At 43.8% G+C, this 16,495-nt stretch overlaps 1 protein-coding gene across 1 annotated transcript; it reads right to left on the minus strand.

The window, feature by feature from the left end:
* Positions 1–10,811: 10,811 nt before the first annotated feature.
* AOC1 (amine oxidase, copper containing 1) lies at positions 10,812–15,781 on the minus strand. The gene is made up of 4 exons (XM_006895162.1): positions 14,215–15,781; positions 12,311–12,596; positions 11,880–12,012; positions 10,812–11,081 (listed from the first exon to the last, which is right to left on the minus strand). Exons 1-4 carry the CDS (start codon positions 15,779–15,781, stop codon positions 10,812–10,814), a joined length of 2,256 nt encoding a protein of 751 aa, XP_006895224.1.
* Positions 15,782–16,495: the final 714 nt, after the last annotated feature.

Below are 16,495 nucleotides of genomic sequence, written 5' to 3' on the forward strand. Positions count from 1 at the left end.
GCAGTGCTGCTCCATTTGGCACAGTTACTATGAGTTGGAATTGATTTTTTTAAAAATTGTAGTTTATTTACAAATTTTGAATACATTGTTTTTCACATTGAATCATTCCCATTTCCTTCACACCCCCACCCATCAAATTCTGCGACGCCCCCATCCTCACGCCTCTGCTTCCACCCTTCTTCCTCTTAGATCCTCTTACTTGTTCTACACAGTAATGGTTTTAAACAGTATTTATCCTTATGACACTGAGTTAGTTCACTTAGCACAATGTTCTCCAGTCTCTCCCAAGTTAGGAAGCAATTTACAAAGTCATTGCGTGCTACGTAGTATTCCATTGTGTGAATGTACCATAAATTCTCAATCCATTCGATTGTGGTTGGACATCTGGGCTGTTTCCATGTTCTTGTGATGGTGAATAATGCTGCTATGAACATTAGTGTGCAAATCTATGAACATTAGTGTACAAATCTCCGTTTGTGCCTCAGTTCTCATTTTCCCGAGGTATGTTCCAAGTAGTGGAATAGCTGGATCATATAGAATTTCTATGTTCAGCTCTTCGAGGAAGTGCCAAACTACCTTCCAGAGTGGTTGTACCATTTTACAATCCCACCATCAGTGTATAAGAGTTCCTATCCCGCCACATCTTATGAGTTGGAAAAGATTTTGATGACACACAGCAACTGTATGCCAGCACTGGACTGCATTTTACATAGGAAAAAATGTTTTAAATTTCTCCCTCGTCAAAATTCAGCTCAATTCAATCCAGATTAAGGCATTACGGTTCTCCAGTGTTTGGCCATGCGTTTCCACCTGGGCATTTCCAGGAGTGTGTAGCCTCTTTAGGATTCAGTGAATTAACTGGTTGGGTGTCGTGGGCCACCTAGTGGATATGAGAAGCCACAGCCCCTACAGCTAAAAAAAGCCACCGATGCTTTCCTGTGAGATCTGGCTTCTTAGAGAAACCTGCACTTCCACCTGGGGCATGGACCCCAACCCCAACCCTTTGTTTAGCCAATGACAAACTACAAAGCGCCCCAGAGATGTAAATGTCAGCAAGATCCCCAGGAATCTCAGCCTGTACTGCACCACTCTGCATTGCACCTGTGGGGCTATTCCTAATGACCCCCGGTGCAGGGCCCTTCACCCGAGTTGAGCGCTCCTGTGCTAAATCAAGGATTCCACGTGGGCTCGCTGTAGATTCCTCCCAGAGCAAGCTGGGAAGCGAGGGTGATGACTCATGCTTCACTGAGCAGGAAATTAACACCAAGGGAATCTAACCCGGCAGCTGCCTGGAACAAAATGGCTTGTGGTGGTTAGGGGCTCGATCAAAGTGGGTTCATGTGGGCCAACTTATTAAATGTCCTAGGGAAAAACACTAGGTTGGTGTTCTGCTAGTAATTAAAGGATCAAAAAGTTGTTGGAGGAATAAAATGATTGTAAAATGGGAAGACATTGACAAACATATGTACAAGGTACACAAATACTCCAGATTTTTAGCAAGATCAATACAGGTTTTTATTTAGGTGAAGGGGAAGGAATCATGGTAAAAATTACAAGCGGCTTGTTAATCTTCAAATCTAAACATTATCAGTAAGATTGTTTGGTGCGTCCTGGGGTTATTGCATCCTAAGAGTTGTTTCATAGCGAAGCAGCGTTCTATTAGAGACTAATTTTCTGCTATATTTTCAGTTTGTCTTCTTATCCTAAGAAACCCTGTGTTTGCCTTTGCTACAAATTTACAGTTTCTAATATCCGTTAACATTTCCCATTTTACTTATTATCATCCAAGGCACCTTCTCTGGGGCGAGTTGCCTAACTATTCTTAAGAAGCACCAAACAAGTTTTCAATCCTGTTAGAAATCTTAACTTTTACCTTCTTTGCTTTCTAAGAAGTAAAACTTTAGACAAAGAGACTGAAGGGGGAGGGGAAGAAAAGAGACTGAGGGAAATCTTAGTTGAATTCAAAGTGGAGCTTGCAAGTTAGCGCTGAAGCTACCCAGTGCAGATATCTTGACACTTCCTTCTGCTGACTTGGCACAAGCTTGAAATAGCTAATGGTGCACAAAGCATATCCTCTGGGATGTTAACATCTAAAAGCTAAAGAAGCACTAGAGAACACAGCTTAAGATATTTTGTACCAGGAATGGGATGCTACTCTAACAGATACCTAAAACACAGAATTGGGTAAGGAGTGGAGGCTGGGAGAGTTTTAAGGTACCCAGTAGCAACAGCCTATACTGCCATGAAGAGACACTTGGAAGAATTGTGGATGTCAAAGGCTGTTCTGGTCAGGACTCAGAAGGAAGGGAGGTGAGCTGCAGAGAAAGTCTCTGTAGTCTTAGAGAATGCATATGGCACCAGCAACAGAAAGGTATGAGGAATGAAACCAAGTCTTGGTGGGTGCTGTTGAGTCAATTTTGACTCATAGAGACCCTCCATTTCTAAGGGTGGAAATCTTTCCAGAAGGAGATTACCCATTTCCCCCCAGGGGAACAACTGGTGGATTTGAACTGTGGACTTTCTGGTTGACAGTGCAATATGTAATATACTCTGCCACACAAGCTCTCTGTTGCTAGGAATATGAATGTTATATGTGCTTCTAGTGAGGTTTTAGATAGAATGTAATGACCATATGATTAAGCAGTGGAGGGAGGGTGGTAGCAGGGGCAAAGAACTGATTTAAATATGTTCAAATGTTTGGTGGATGGTGGAATTTGTAAGTGATGAACTTAGTATCTGGCTGATAAGATTTCTAAGCAAGATCTTAAAAGGGCATTGTGGTTTCTTCTTACCACTTATGGTAAAATGAAAGGAACTAGATGAATTTAGAAATGAATTGTGCAACATGAAAATATAACCAAAAAATGTGGAGCATTCTGTTTTATAAACCAAAACCATGCCTTGGAATCCTCAGCAAAGACATGGCTACATAATCTTTTGTTAAAGAGATTAGCCTGTAATTGATGGGTGAAGTCAGCTGCTGAAGCACAAAACCCATCTGCTTAGACTGAAAGAACGAATGGAAAGAAAGCTGCATGCCTCCCAGAATTCTATAGGCAGAAAGCAAGCCAGAGGAGTGGTAGTTCTTTTCCTTCAAGAAAATAAATGGCCCATCCTTTGTGTAACTTGGAGATCAGCACAACCATTGGATTGAAATAGTTCCACGGGAAGGAGGACCTTGTTTCAATGAGTAGGCTCATGGTCTTTTGGATACCAAAGTGTTGCAGACCGATCTCCAATCTGAAGGTCCTTTCTCCTACCAGCAAGAATGACAAAGTTAGAGACAGACGTTATCCTATAGACAAGAAATTTAGTTAAACAGCAAGTAACTGTTTTACTTGCCAAAGGCTTCTTTATGAGTCCTCGTGTTCCTACTCAAAATGTAGAAAAACCACACCTTGGTTTTTCTAATCATAGGCCTTCATACTTGAAGGATTAACACATTCAGGTACATTAACATAAACACATAAGCCTTAACATATAACCCTTTTAAAAACATCCTCGTTTCATCTTAGATGACTATCTAGAAGATAGTCCTTTTTTAAAAAATTGGTTTGCTTACAAAGTTGATATGCATTGTGTTTCACATTATTCTTCATTCTCATTGTGTTTCATACAATCATTCTCATTCATTGCTTTTTTTTAATTAAATCAGGCACTTAATTTCTTAAAAATATGCATTATGTTTTATAGAATTAATCACCGTTGGATTTTGTCCATCATTATTGCCCTGTCTCTTCACCCAGTTCCTTCCCATTTGCTTTTCCCCTTTCCCTCCACCCACCAAAGTGTTTCACCCCTACTTATCCTCACCCCTCAGCTCCTCCCTCCTGTGAGTTCCGGTATATGTTTTACTAGTTATCCTTTTATTTTTACAATAATGATCTTATGCAGTATTTGTCCTTCTGAGACTGTATTAGTTCACTCAGCATAATTCTCTCCAGCCTCTCCCAAGTTATGTAGTATTTTACAAAATTGTTGCTCTTGAGTGCTGCATAGTATTCCATTGTGTGAATATACCACAATTTCTCAATCCATTCAGTTGTGGTTGGACATTTGGGCTATTTTCATGTTCTTGAGACAGTGAATAACACTGCTATGAACATTGGTGTACAAATCTCCATTTGTGTCTCAGTTCTAATTTCCTTGGGGTGTATTCCTAGTAGAGGAATATCTGGGTCATATGGAGTTTCTATGTTCAACTTTTCGAGGAAACACCAAACTATCTTTCAAAAGACTCTTGAAGAGATGGATTGATTCAGTAACTGGGGTAGTGGGGATAGGTGTGTCAGAGACAATAAGGTTGGCTCAGTATAGAGCAGAGTTCAGACCTGTCGTACATAGGGGAGAGTGCTGGGCAGGGAGGAAAGTGCAACAATGAATGAATGGAAATCCAAAATCTCTGTAAATGTTCATTAAAATAATAAAAGAAAATTAAAAAATAGTTTAAAACCCCCCCAAAAAAACTGTTATTGTGGAGTGAGTGTGAAGTTCCAAGGAGGGGAGAAGGTGGAAGCAGAGAGGTGAGGATGGGCAGGGGTTGGGGGTGTTAATCATAGGGTTGCACAATTCATGAAGGAAATGGGAAGGATCTTTTGTGAAAAACAATGTAAATAAATTAGTATAAAATAAAATAAACCAAAACAAAACACAACCCCACAACAAAAACACTTGGAGCAATACATTGACAGGGAACAACCAGAAATTAAAAGATTGATAATCTGTGTGGATTATAACAAACTACGGATAAGATTGAGAAGAAAGGGAATTTCAGAACACATAATTGTGTTTACATGGGACCTGTACATAGGCAAAGAAGCAGTTATTCAAACAGAACAACAGGTACTGCCATGGATAAAAATCAGCAAAGATTTTGATGAACACAATGCAGTTTGTCTTTCGATTTCCTGACTGCTGGTGTTAAGAGTGTTGATTGTGGATCTGATCAAGCTGTAATTGTTAACAAACTCAATCTCTTCTCCATCTAATATGGTGCTGCCAGTTGGCCAGTGGTGAGAGTCTTTGTCTCTTCTTGATGTTGAGCTTCAATCCATATTGAAGACTACAGTCCTTGACCTTTTTTTTGGTTTTGTTAATTTTAATGAAAGTTTACAGCGACTTAGGGTTTCCAGTCATTCATTGTTGCACTTTTCTCCCTGCCCGCCCCTCCCCCCCAATTCAATTTTCTCCTTGATGAGTGAAAGAAAAACTCTTTCATTGCTTTTGCGGCAAGAGTTTCAGGTCCTCCTCAATTTCAACAAGCAAGGTTGTGTCATCTGCATATCGTAGGTTGTTGATGACTCTTCCTTCAATCCTGATGCCATACGCCTCCTCACAAAGCCCTGCTCCTCCAATGAGCTGTTCTGCATATAGATTGAAAAGGTATGGGGACAGGATGCATCTCTGACACACTCCTTTCCCGATTTTGAACCATGCTGCGTTTCCTTGCTCTGTTCTGAGGACTGTTTTTTGGTCTAAGTATAGGTAGTGTAGAAATATGATCAAGTGCTCCATTTTCCTCAAGGTTAGCCAAAATTTATCGTGATCCACACAGTCATATGCCTTTGCATAGTCAATGAAACACAGACAGACATTCTTCTGGTACTCTCTGCTTTCTGGCAAGATCCATCTGACATTGGCAATAATGTCCTTAGTGTCAGGACCTCTTCTAAACCCAGCCTGTATTTCTGATAGTTCTCTGTCAGCCTACTGTTTAAGTCTTTTCTGGATAATCTTCACCAGGATTTTGCTAGTGTGTGATATTAGTGATATTGTTTGATAATTTCCATGGTCTGTTGGGTCACCTTTTTTTTTTTTTTGATCACCTTTTTTTTTGAATTGGAATAAATACAGATCTCTTCCAGTCAGCTGGCCAAGTAGTTGTCCTCCAGATTTATTGGCACATCTTGGTGAGCACATGCAGGGCAGCATCTGTTTGCTGGAATATGTCAAGTGGTATTCCTTCAATTCGTGGGGCTTCCCCCCCGCCAAGTTCTTCAGAGCAGCCTGCACTTCCTCCTTCATCACCATTGCCTCACGCTCATACGTTGTTTCTGGAAATTCTTCTGTGTTAACTGATTCTTTTTGGTACAGTGACTCTGTATACTCCTTCCATCTGCTTTTAATGCTTCTTGAATCATTCAATATCTTTTGATATGCTTTTTTAGGTACTAAAATGTCTTATTTTAATTACTCTATGATATAGTAATCTACTTTGATAAATATCGATAGTTATAGAAAGTCTTTAGGCCTTTTGTTCATAGGATCGCTATGAGTTGTGCTTGATTTGATGGCAATCAACAACAACAACAACAACAATGTAATCTACAGTATTGGTTGGTTCTTTAATATTTTCAGATTTACTGATTAATGATTCAAAGAACAACTTTCTTTTGGGCACCTTTATCTTTCCTTTCCTTTTTCCCCCCTTTGGCTGCTGTTATCATGAGTGTGGATTGTGGATTCAAGTGAAATGAAATCACTGACTATTTGAATCTTTCCTTCATCTATCATTATGTTGTCATTTAGTTCAGTGGTGAGTGTTCTTTTCTTGATGTTGAGATGTAAACCATTGAAGGCTGTAGTCTTTGACCTTCTTTATAAGTCCTTTAAGTTTTCTTCATTTTCTGCAAGAAAGATTGTGTCATCTGCATAACAGGGACAAGCATCCATTAGTAATTGGAACATGGAATGTACAAAGTTGTCCAAGTTTCTCAGAAAATTGGAAATTGTCAAAATGAAATGGAATCCATAGATATTGACACCCTTGGCATTGTTGTAAGGTTTTGTTGAATAGAGTATGACCCACAGTGACTGAACTCTGTCCTGTACTGTACCAACCTCACAGCCTCTGACACACTTGAGCCCATTGCTGCACCGTGTCAGTCTACCTCATTGAAGATCGTCCTCTTCTTTGCCACTCCCCACCCCCCTCTAGCTTTCCAAGCATGATGTCCTTTTTCAAGGAATAACCTCTCCTAGCAACATGCCCAAAGTATGTGAGACAAAGCTTCACTATCCTTGGCTCCAACATGCACTTTGGCTGCACGTTCTCCAAGAAATATCTGTTCGTTCTTTTGGAAGTACTTGGGGATATTCCGTATTCTTCTCCAACACCACATTTCAAAGGTATAACTTTTTCTTCTGTCATCCTTATTCATTGTCCACCTCTCAGCAGCAGAGCAACTTATTGAAAAGGCCATGGTCTGAATCAGGCATACTTAAGCATCATCACTTCTCAGAAATTTGGAGAGGTCCCTGACTGCAGACTTTCCCAATCCTGATCTCTTGACTACTTGGTACCAAGTGTATTGATTGTGGATTCTAGTAAGAATAAGTTCAATCTTTTCTCCATCTATCATAATGCTGTCTGTTGGTCCAGTGGTGAGAGTTTTTGTTTTCTTGGTGTTGATATGTAATCCATCTTGAAGGTTGCAGTGTTTTATCTTCTGCAGCTAGTGTTTCAAGTCCTCCTGACTTTAAGCAAGCAAGATTGTGTCATCTGCACAGCACATGATTTTGATAAGTTTCCTCCAATTCTGATGCCACATTCTTCTTCATAAAGTCTGGCTTCTTGAACAACTTGCTCATCATACAGATTGAATAGGTATGAAGAAAGGATACAGCCCTGATGCACACCTTTCTTAATTTTGAACCATGCTCTGTCCACACAACAGCTTCCTCATCCAAGATTCCCTTTCTTCTCAATATTAACCATAATTTGTCATGATCCACGCAACCAAATGGCTTTGCGTAGTTAATGAAGCACAAATAGACTTCTTCTGGGGGTTTTAGCTCTCAGCCAGGATTCATATGACCTCAGCAGTGATAACCCTGGTGCTATGGTCTCTTCTAAATACAGCTTGAAGTTCGGTTAGTTCTCTATCTATGTACTGTTCTAGCCATTTTTAAATGCTCTTCAGCAGTAGTTTGCTTGCATGTGATGTTAATGATATTGTTAGATAATTTTGACATTATATTAGGTCACCTTTCTTGGCTTTCAGAATAAACATGGACCTCATCCAGTTAGCCAGGCAGGCAGCTGTTCTCCAAATTTCCTGGTATAGTCTGGTGAGCATATTCAGGGCTGCATGTGCCCTTTGAAACATGTCAATTGGTATCCCATGAATTCCCTGGGTTTTATTTATTTTTTTTTTGTGGGGGGTCTTAGTTTTTTCTAATTGAACGTCTTCCTTCCTTACCATTGGCTCTTATTCATATGATATTTCCTGAAATATTTCAATGTTGGCCAATTCTCCTTTGGGCAGTGATTATGTATATTCCCTCAATCATGTTTTGATGCTTCCTGTATCATTTAAGATTTTTGCCTATAACATCCTTCAGTAGTATTGCAAATCCAAGCTTGAATTTGTTTTTAAGTTCTTTCAGCTTAAGAAATGCCCCATGAGTTCTTCCCTTTTCATTCTCCAATTCTAGGTCTCTGCATGTTCCATTATAATAGTTTGCTTTGTTTCTGGAGCTGCCTTTTGAAATAATCTGTTCAGCTCTTTATCTTCTCTTCCCTTTGTTTTGGCTTCTTGGTACTATACTGAAATTTTCAGAGTATCTTCTTCTGATGTCTATTTTGGGTTTTCTTTCTCTTCTGTTTTATAGAGACCTTTTGCTCTTTTCATGGATGATATCTTTAATGTCATTCCACAACTCATTTGGTCTTTGATCATTGGGGTTCAATGCTTTAAACCTGTTCTTAAGATGATTTTTAAATTCAGGTGGGATAGACTCCAGAAAATATTTTTGTTCTTGTGGAACTGTTTTCATTTTCTTCAGCCTCAATCGGAACTTGTGCATAAGTAATTGACGGTCTGTTCCATAGTCAGCACCTGGTCTGGTTTTGACTACTGATATTGAGCTTCTCCAAGGATTCCTTGCACAGATACAGTCTGATTCTTATGCAGTTCATCTGGTGATGTCCATGTATAAAGTTGGGGGGTGTGTGTGTGTGTGTTTAAAGCTATTTGCAGCAAATAAGTCACTGAATGTACAAAATTCAGTCACTATTTCCCGCCTCATCTCTACCACCAAGCCCATGCTTTTTCCAACAACCATTCTCTTCACTGTTTCCAACTTTTGCATTCCAGTCACCAATTACCATTAAGACATCTTGATTGCGTGTTTGGTCAATTTTGGGCTACAACATTTGATAAATATTTTCAATTTCTTTCTCTTTGGCTTTAGCTGTTGGTGTATATCTTTGAATAATAATTGTATTAACAGGCCTTGCTTGTATACAAATGGATAAAATCCTGTCACTCCCAATGTTGTACTTCAAGATAGAACTTGAAACTGTCTTTTTAACTATGAATACAAAACTATTCTTCCTCTGTTTTTTATTCCTAACTTAGTATACCATGTGATTTTCTGATTCAAAGTAGCCAAAGCCAGTTCACCTAATCTCACTAATGACCAGTGAGAAGGACTTTCCACCTATCTCTATCATATTCACTCAGGCAGAAGCCCTGACCAATCAACTCTTGCCAGGCATTGCTGACAGTTTCTGGACTCACAGAAGACAAGCAGTGGCAAGGAAGAAAGGATCTTCCCCCTGTCTCTGCTTTGGGCCCGTAGGCCTAGTGCGGAGCACCAGCATACCAGACCCAGTGTAGACATCTCCCTCACTGGGATATTATCCTGCTGTGCTAATTGTATACCTCAGATGGAAAATCAGAAAGACTAAGCCATGGGAAGACCATATATATAAGCTCAGATATAAGGACTTTCCTCCAGAACTGTCAGAGAAAGAAAACCTTCCTTACAGCTGGTACCTGGGATTGGGACTTGGAGCCTCCTAACCTGTGGGACTTATCTATCATTTCGTTGTATTGGGAAAATGATTTGTGTATTGCTATTTACTTTGTAGCTTGAGTATCTGTGTTCTTGCTTATTTATCATTGTTCTAGCTAGTACAGTATTTGTCTATCAGTTTGCTGTACTGAGATAACTCGTGGGTACTGTGATGCTAAAGGCTGTACAGCCAGGGTGTCAAATGCCAGAGGGGTCACCCATGGTGGATGGGTTTTAGTAGAGTTCATGGATTAAGGCAGACTTGGAAGGATTGGATATCCACTTCTGAAATAGCAAGTCTCTGAAAAACCCTATGATCAATAAAAGAACACAGATATAGTATTAGAGGTAGAGTCCAAATTTAAAGTCTGTCAAAATGAGAAGAAACAGCTGCAATCTTAGGCATTAGTGAGCTGAAATGTCCTGGTAAAGGCCATTATGTCATATTCTCATCAGACACAAGATGAAATCATCTGTGTATTCTCTCACCCTCACTTAGTATTACACAGTATGGGTATTTAGTTAACTGGACTCTCCTAGAGATGGTTATCAGGTTGATTTCAGATGTCTGGTGTTACAAATGATTCCACCAGGAATAACTGCATTTATTTTTTGGTATGTGTAGGCAGATTCTGGGATCAGTTCCTAGAAGCATTATTAGTGTGTCAATAGGCAAATGCATTGGTAATTTTGGTAGATTCCCCATCTTGTGTGTCTGCATCACTTTACATACCCACTATCAGTGAAAGGAGCCTTCCCACCACCTCCCTCGAGGGGACTGTCAGCAGTGGTTTTTGTTTGTCTTTCTGGTCTTAGAGGTAAAAGAGATTGTTTTGGTGAGCTGTGCTTTAGGTTTTAGTGCAGGTCTTCTCTGTGTTGGAGTGAATTAGGTGTGAGTGCAGTCCCAGGTATGTGACTATGTGAACATTCATGGCCCCGTCTTGCCTCTTTCCCCCTTCCCTCCAGTACGCAGCTCACATCACAGTCAAAGGGGTTTATTGTCAGGTCCTTCACACAGGCCTGTAGGTTCCATTATAGGTAAAAGGGAGAGGCGTCCAACAGGCCCCTGTCTCCTCAGGTATCCAGCGCTGCACATAGTTGGGGCCTGGGTCCCGAGGCCACACCATTATAGTCTCCTTTGCTGCCAAAGATGGATCCTCTTTGAAGAAGTTGAAGGGCCGCAACAGGAAGCCCACAGAATTTCCAGGTGTGGACGTGTTGGGAATGTCCTCTGAGTGGGGGATGTGGAGGAAACCCACTGTCACCCAGGCCACTAAGTCCTATGGGAGAAAAGCAGACAGACGTGAAAAAGGAAAAAAAGACCATGGCTTTGATGAGGGTAATGCTGAGTTCTGACCAGTAGAGGTCACTTGGGCTCTTGGATATTTTTGATCATGTTTAGACCCTTTCTTCTAAAGAGTATGTTTAAAGACTAAGAAGTGCCTGGTCCACGCCATGGCATTTTCAGTTGCTCTCTATGCATCAGAAAGTTGGACAATGAATAAGGACGAAGACCAAATGATGCCTTTGAATTGTGGTGTTGGAGAAGAGTATCCCATGGACTGCCAAAAGAACTAACAGATGTGTTTTGGAGGAAGTGCAAACCTTAGAGGCAAAGATGGTGAACTTTGGTCTCACACACATTGGACATGTTGTCAGGAAGGACCAGTCTTGGGAAAGACATTATGCTGGGAAGGGAAGAGGGTCACAGAAAGAGAGGAAGACCTTCAATAAGATGATGGACACAGTGACTGTAGCAATGAGCGTGAACATAGGGGAGATCAAGAGGGTACGGCAGGGCAGGGCAAGGCTCAGATCAGTTCACAGAGTCACTATGAGTGACAGTCAACGGGAGGGCACTTAACAGTGACAACAACAACAGAAGCTTTCTGCATCACCTCAAGCTCCATTTGAGGGGTGGGAAGCTCTAAACACCTCCAGATGTTCTGATCTTCCCCCTCATCCTATGGTGAATGCCAGTCCAGGCAGAAGTGATGAGTATTCTCTACCCAAAAGGGTGGTTTGGGGTTTGGGGCTGAAAGGAGGCAGGACCAGAGGGCCGGGGGTAGGGTCAGTACCTCATTTTCAATGTTCTCATTGTTTCGAAGATACTTCTCGAAGACAACAGGTGGGTCCCAGGGGTCATTCTGGTTGTAGAGGCTGCTACTGCACAACTCGGACTCCCGGTACCTGGTCACCGCCAGGGGGTACCTGCCAGGACAGAGGGCAGCCAGCTAGCTCTGGGTCTGAGAGCCCTCCTGACCTTTTCCAGAGGCATCTGTCTTTCCAAATTGAGAGATAATCTTCCAGGAATCAGTGAGCTGGCTACTGTCAACAGAGGCTCAGGGGTTCTTCACCCTGTTTCCTAAGTGCACGGGCATGAGGGCGTGCGTACACAGACACACAGGTAGACACAGAGACACTGATGGGGCAGAGAAATAGGAATACAAACCAAGACACACACATGGACACAGACTCTGAGAGAATCCCAGCTTCCCCTCCAGCTCACCTGGCCCAGGTGACAGCTTGTTCCTCCTGCCAGCCTGGGAGGAGCACCTGGTCAGCCATGGAATTGATCTGCACTCGGTAGCTGCGTTTGTGGCCCCAGGCGTTCTCTTTGGGGCTGGAGAAGAGCAGGTACTTGGGCAGGGTCTGGCCAAACCGGAAAGAGGCTTGACGCTCAAGGGAGTGCTGTGTCTGTTCCAGAACAGGCTGCAACAGGTGATGTCCTGGGCTCCAGGGATTGCTGATGTTTTGCAGCTTGGTTCTCAGTGTCTGGAAGCTGTTTTTGGTGCCTGGAGGTGTTCAGGAATAAAGGAGAGAGAGGATCAAGCAGAAATGCTCTCTTTTTGCACTGGGTTTTGGAATTTGAGCCACACCCAAATCCAGCTGCATTGTTGTTGTTCTTATTATGTGCCCTTGAGTCTCTTGCAACTCATAGCAACCCTGTGTACAACAGCCCTAAAAACTGCTCTATACTGTGCCAATATTCCTGTCTCTGACACACCTACTTCATTACTCCAGTCACTGAATCAATTAGAGATTGAAAAAAAAAGGAAGTGTTTTTTTGAGAATGAACTGAGTGGAGTGTGGGCCCAGAGGTTCTGTAACTTCATACTTTGCCAGGGCAGCTGTGGCAGTTCCACTGTGGCTCGGGTGGGGCAGATCCTCTGAGGAGCTACCTCCAGCCTGAGGGCCGTGGCTTTGGTCCTTGAGAAATAGGACTTCTCACAGGACTTGGGTATCAGGCTGTGTCCTTCCGGACCCAAAGGGGAGAATAGCTGACTTTGTTCTGTGTCACATTACTCACTCGCCAGGGAGGTCTGGTGGCTTAGTGGTAAGTAGTTGCACTGCTAGCCTGAAGGCACTTGGTTTGAATCCGCCAACTGCTCTGTGGGAGGAAGATGGGCAAGTTTCTCTATGTGACTCAGAGCCTCTAAAAACCCTCTAGAGGTTCAGCTGTGAGCTATGTACCAACTTGACAGTGAATAACAACAACAACAACAAAAACAACATCGTAACTCTTTCCAGGGACATCCTTAATCCAAGAGACATAATGAGTATGTGTGTCTCCTCCCTCCACAGAGCACCAGTCAGCTAGGTTTCTTACATTCCTGGGCACTAGCCCACACTCTGAGTGCACACTTCTGTTTAACATGGATCAGCCAGGTGGTTGTGACTCACTGGGAGGATTTATGCTTTTCGTATAGGATCCCTGAGTTGGATTCCTGGCCAATGCACTTCAAACACAGTGACTGCCCACTGGTCATTGATGTGACAGCTTTCAGCAGAGCTTTAAGACTAAGACTAGGAAGAAAGGCTTGGCTATATACTTCCAAAAACCAATCACTGAAACCTGTGGGTCAGTGTGTCTCATCCGATTTGATTGTGAGGTAGGTGGCCTGGGACTGGGTAGTGTTTTGTCTCCTTTTACATGGAGTTGCTGAGAGTTGAGGCTGACTTGACAGAACTCATGAGTACTGACATCCTAGGCATCAGTGAGGGAGCTCTGGTGGCCTACTCGTAAGAAGCTGTGCTCTGTGCTGCAAAGGCACACAGTTTGAATTCACCAGCTTCTCCTCCCAGCTGTGAGATGGGCAATCTTCTTCCGTGCAATTTACTGTCTCTGAAAACCTGCTGGAAGGTCAGCTATGGGTGGGTTCCAACTCAACGGCACACAACAACAACAATGACAGTAGCCAATAACAACATTATAGGGTTGGCAGCCCCTGAGAAGGACGTGGTTCACATTGTCACATGCATGGTAAAAAGCTGACACTATTAACTGTCACCACTTGCAGATTTTACAGAATGTTTGGGCAAAGCTACATTCTTTGAAGCTGTAGAAGTTTGGAGCTGTGTGAAGGATGTGTGCCCAACAAGGTCTCATTCTGCTGCCAGTCTGAGTCGTACCTGCCACGTCCAGGTCGATGCGGTAATGCACCAGGTGGGTGTGGATGTTGCCCAGCAAGTGGGTGTGCAGGCGAGTACCGTGGTGCAGACCCTCGGGTGTGTAGAAGGTCGCATGGACGTAGCCAGTGGCATGCATCTTGGCCTCCATGATTCCATTGGTGTAGAAGATGAAATCCCAAATGTAATCATAATTGTAGACTGTGGAAGTGGTCCGCAGCACCAGCACCTGGCCCTTCAGCCCTGCATAGAAGTTGAAGCCTCCACTGAAGTTGGAATTGAAATGCCGCCGAATGGGTACCCCGGTGGGCATCTCAAAGAGACAGAGGGCCCGGGGGTAGTGCACAGGGCCATCAGAATCATAGTAGTGGAAGGCATCTATGAAGGTGGCAGTGTCTGGGCAGTCGATGCCAGGGGCCAGCTCGTGTGTGACACTGCCCAGACCCCAGCCCACGTCCATGTAGTCGGTTTGCATGCCTGCTGGCGTGTGTCCTCCATACAGGGACACTGCCTCCTGTATGCTCACTTCATAGGCAACACGCTCCCCTTGGAAACGTACATCGAGGATCTGGAGCCCTGAGGAGGAACGGAGCCGGAACGCGAAGCTCCAGCCCCCGTAGAGCACAGCGTTGCCTTCTAGCCGGTAGTGGTGGCCTTGAGACTCAACTATGCGAGGTCCAGTTGTGTTTGTGTCCATGGCGAAGACTCCACGGGGCTTGTAGGAGGAAAAGAGGGCCTTCTCCTCACTCCCTGGGGGTGGTAGGTCCTCCAGAACCACCACATCCACCTCTCCTTTGTCATACTTGTAGGCCAGCTCTTCTGGGCTCTCATAATATTTCCCATTGTACCAGACTTTCTCCACCACCCAGCTGCGGGTATCTGAGCTTTCATGGTTCAAAAGGAGTTCCAGGCCGGTGGGGTGCAAGAAGTGGCCCTCCACAAACCGCTGCAGGATAAACCAGCTTCGGCGCTGACCAGAGGCCAGGCCACGGGGGGCCACGTCGGTAAAGGTCAGGCATCGGTCTTGGCAATCTTGGAAGGAGAAGCCTGTGGTTTTGAGGAAGAACTGATGAAGGGGCTTGAGGACTTTCTGCAGGGTCTGGCCTAGGAGGCTGTTCTCAGCAGCGGAGACGGGCCTGGATGTCCAAGATGGGTGGGACCCACGCGCAGGCAGTGCTCGCATGTAATTGGGCAACGGCAGGGGTCCCACTACAAACTCAGTGATGTTGGGCTTCTCCTGAGCTCCGAAGAAGATAACAACACGGGCCTCCCGGACAGGGCGCTTTTTGTTTTCGTCTAAAAATTTCAGCACTTGGAACTTCTTAGGCAGCAGCATCTCAATGAGGAAGATGGAGTTCTTGGCCATGGACAAGGTCGTGGTGTGCTCCAGTGCCAGCTGCTTCTGGGACCAAAGAAAATTGTGCACGGCCTTCAGCTCCTTGGCATCCAGGTCTGCAAATACACCGGCCTTGCTGTGCAGGGACCAGCTGGAGGGGTCGGCTGCAGCCAGCATCCTCAGTGCCAAGATCCCAGTTACAACCCAGCAAAGCACCAGGGCGTCTCGACCCATTATTCTGCAATGTGGTAGAAGATAGAGGGTTAGTTATACCATGGGGTCGGGGCAGGGGAAGTGAGTCTCCACCACGCTTGAGCCTTCGGTACAAAGTCCCTTAGCTCTGGGGTTTCCTATAAGCCTAGCTGCTCCCTTCCTCATGCCAATTTATGTCTGAGATGGATTGACAGTGACTGCAGCAATGGATTCAAGGGTAATGAGGATGGCACAGGATAGGCAAGATTCAGAACTGTTGTTCATAGGGTCATTATGAGTCATACTCGACCCCACTGCACCCAATAACAACAGCAACAGCAACAATAGCAGCAGCAACAGCAGCAACAGCAGCAACAGCAGCAATAGCATCAGCACCAGCACCAGCACCAGCATCAACAGCGTTCGGCTTTCCCCACCCATAGTCTGTAGTACTGTGGCTGTTATCCCTTCACTGGCTTACAAATCAATCCTCTCTGGGCTTGTATGAATTTTTTTTTTATCTGTAACCCCCCTCAACTCCCCTTTTCTGCACATCTCATCTTAGCACCTCTCTTTGCCTTAGCACCCAAGTTGTGAAGGCTACAACTTTCAATGCCAGCATGTTCCAAGTTGTAACCAATGTGGAAGGATCCCGCTTTGACCAGGCCACAGACCTGTGAGCTGCCCCTTTGGAAGGCATGGCTGGCTAGGTTCCTGCTAGCGATTCAGGCTAGTGGTGCCTTCTTTCCATTCCCA

The sequence above is a fragment of the Elephantulus edwardii genome, unplaced genomic scaffold (assembly GCF_000299155.1).
Source record: "Elephantulus edwardii isolate Elephantulus edwardi_28Jun2011 unplaced genomic scaffold, EleEdw1.0 scaffold00161, whole genome shotgun sequence".
Taxonomy (NCBI): domain Eukaryota; kingdom Metazoa; phylum Chordata; class Mammalia; order Macroscelidea; family Macroscelididae; genus Elephantulus; species Elephantulus edwardii.